Below are 1,183 nucleotides of genomic sequence, written 5' to 3'. Positions count from 1 at the left end.
TTTGATGAGGCCAACCAGCAGTGTGAAAACGTGAGCCAGCAGATCAAGCAGCTCGTGAAGGTCATTAACCAGTGTGACGTGGAGCTGAGCCAGCAGCGTCAGAGATTCCTGGCAGTGAGTAGCGAGCGGGATCTTCTAGGCACACAGCTCATTCGCCGCAACGACGAGCTTGCGCTGTTGTATGAGAAGGTGCGCACACAGCAGGAAGCCCTCACCAACGGAGAGGCAGCGTACCGCGCACGTCAGGAGGATATGCGGCTGCTACGGCTAAAAATTGAGGAGCTGAAGCGGCAGTCGATGATCGCCCAGACACGTGCCCGCCACACGGAGCAGCTAAAGGAGGATATCAAGCAGCTGCAGTACGAGCTGACGGCACAGCGCGCCAGAGTCCAGGCCCTCACGGAGGAAGCCGAGAACCCGAAGAATGCGCTGCGCTGGGAGAAGGTGGAAGGGCAAGACCCCACGCCGGAGGAGCTCGAGCGCAAAATCACACACCTGCAGCGCCGCCTCATTACAAAGTCGGAGGAGTGCGTGGAGAAAGACATGGAGCTGCAGGAGAAGCAGCGCCTTGTGACGGAGCTGCAGAACATACTCGCCCGCCAGCCCGGGCTTGAGGTGGCGCAGCAGCTGAATGTGTATCAGAAGGACCTGCAGCACAAGAATGTTGTGATGAAGCAGAAGGCGTCGGAGCTCAATATGACGTCGACGCACATTTCAGAGTTGAAGTACGAGGCGGAGCGGCTACGGCGCGAGCTGCATGAGACGAAGCGAAAGTACTATGAAATGCGGATGAGCAACGATGCCCTCTCAGAGGGTCTCTTGAACGGCAAGAAACAAAGACATCCGCAGAATCTACAGCAAACGTAAAAGCAATCGGACGCCTTTGTAGACCTTCGAAACTCCGCAACGCGCGTATTGATGTGCGTGTGTAGTCGATCGTTGTTGTGGCATCGGCACCACGCACATGCACGCAGCGAATGTAAAGAAAATTCCTGCTTCAATTCCGCTTTTCTGCTGCTACAGTCGTTCGATTTTGTTTCATTTTCTTTCCTTCAACAGCCCTGTACATCATGGCACTCATCTATGAGTGTTATTGCCTACATGCAAGTGTCTCTACGGTGATCTCCCTTCTCTTCCTTTTCTCTTCACTCACCTCTATCTAAAATTTGAATCGTCCCACAGT

At 54.3% G+C, this 1,183-nt stretch overlaps 1 protein-coding gene across 1 annotated transcript; it reads left to right on the top strand.

Annotated features, from left to right (window-relative positions):
- Positions 1-252: 252 nt before the first annotated feature.
- On the top strand, positions 253-867 carry DQ04_21661000 (hypothetical protein; the record flags this gene model as incomplete). Its single annotated transcript, XM_009318026.1, has 1 exon — positions 253-867. One exon carries the CDS (start codon positions 253-255, stop codon positions 865-867), a length of 615 nt encoding a protein of 204 aa, XP_009316301.1.
- Positions 868-1,183: the final 316 nt, after the last annotated feature.

This window comes from Trypanosoma grayi (assembly GCF_000691245.1).
Source record: "Trypanosoma grayi strain ANR4 Tgr_2166_V1, whole genome shotgun sequence".
Classification (NCBI taxonomy): Eukaryota; Euglenozoa; class Kinetoplastea; order Trypanosomatida; family Trypanosomatidae; genus Trypanosoma; species Trypanosoma grayi.
The sequence above is the reverse complement of the archived record's forward strand: the minus strand, read 5'-3'. Positions and strand labels throughout refer to the sequence as shown.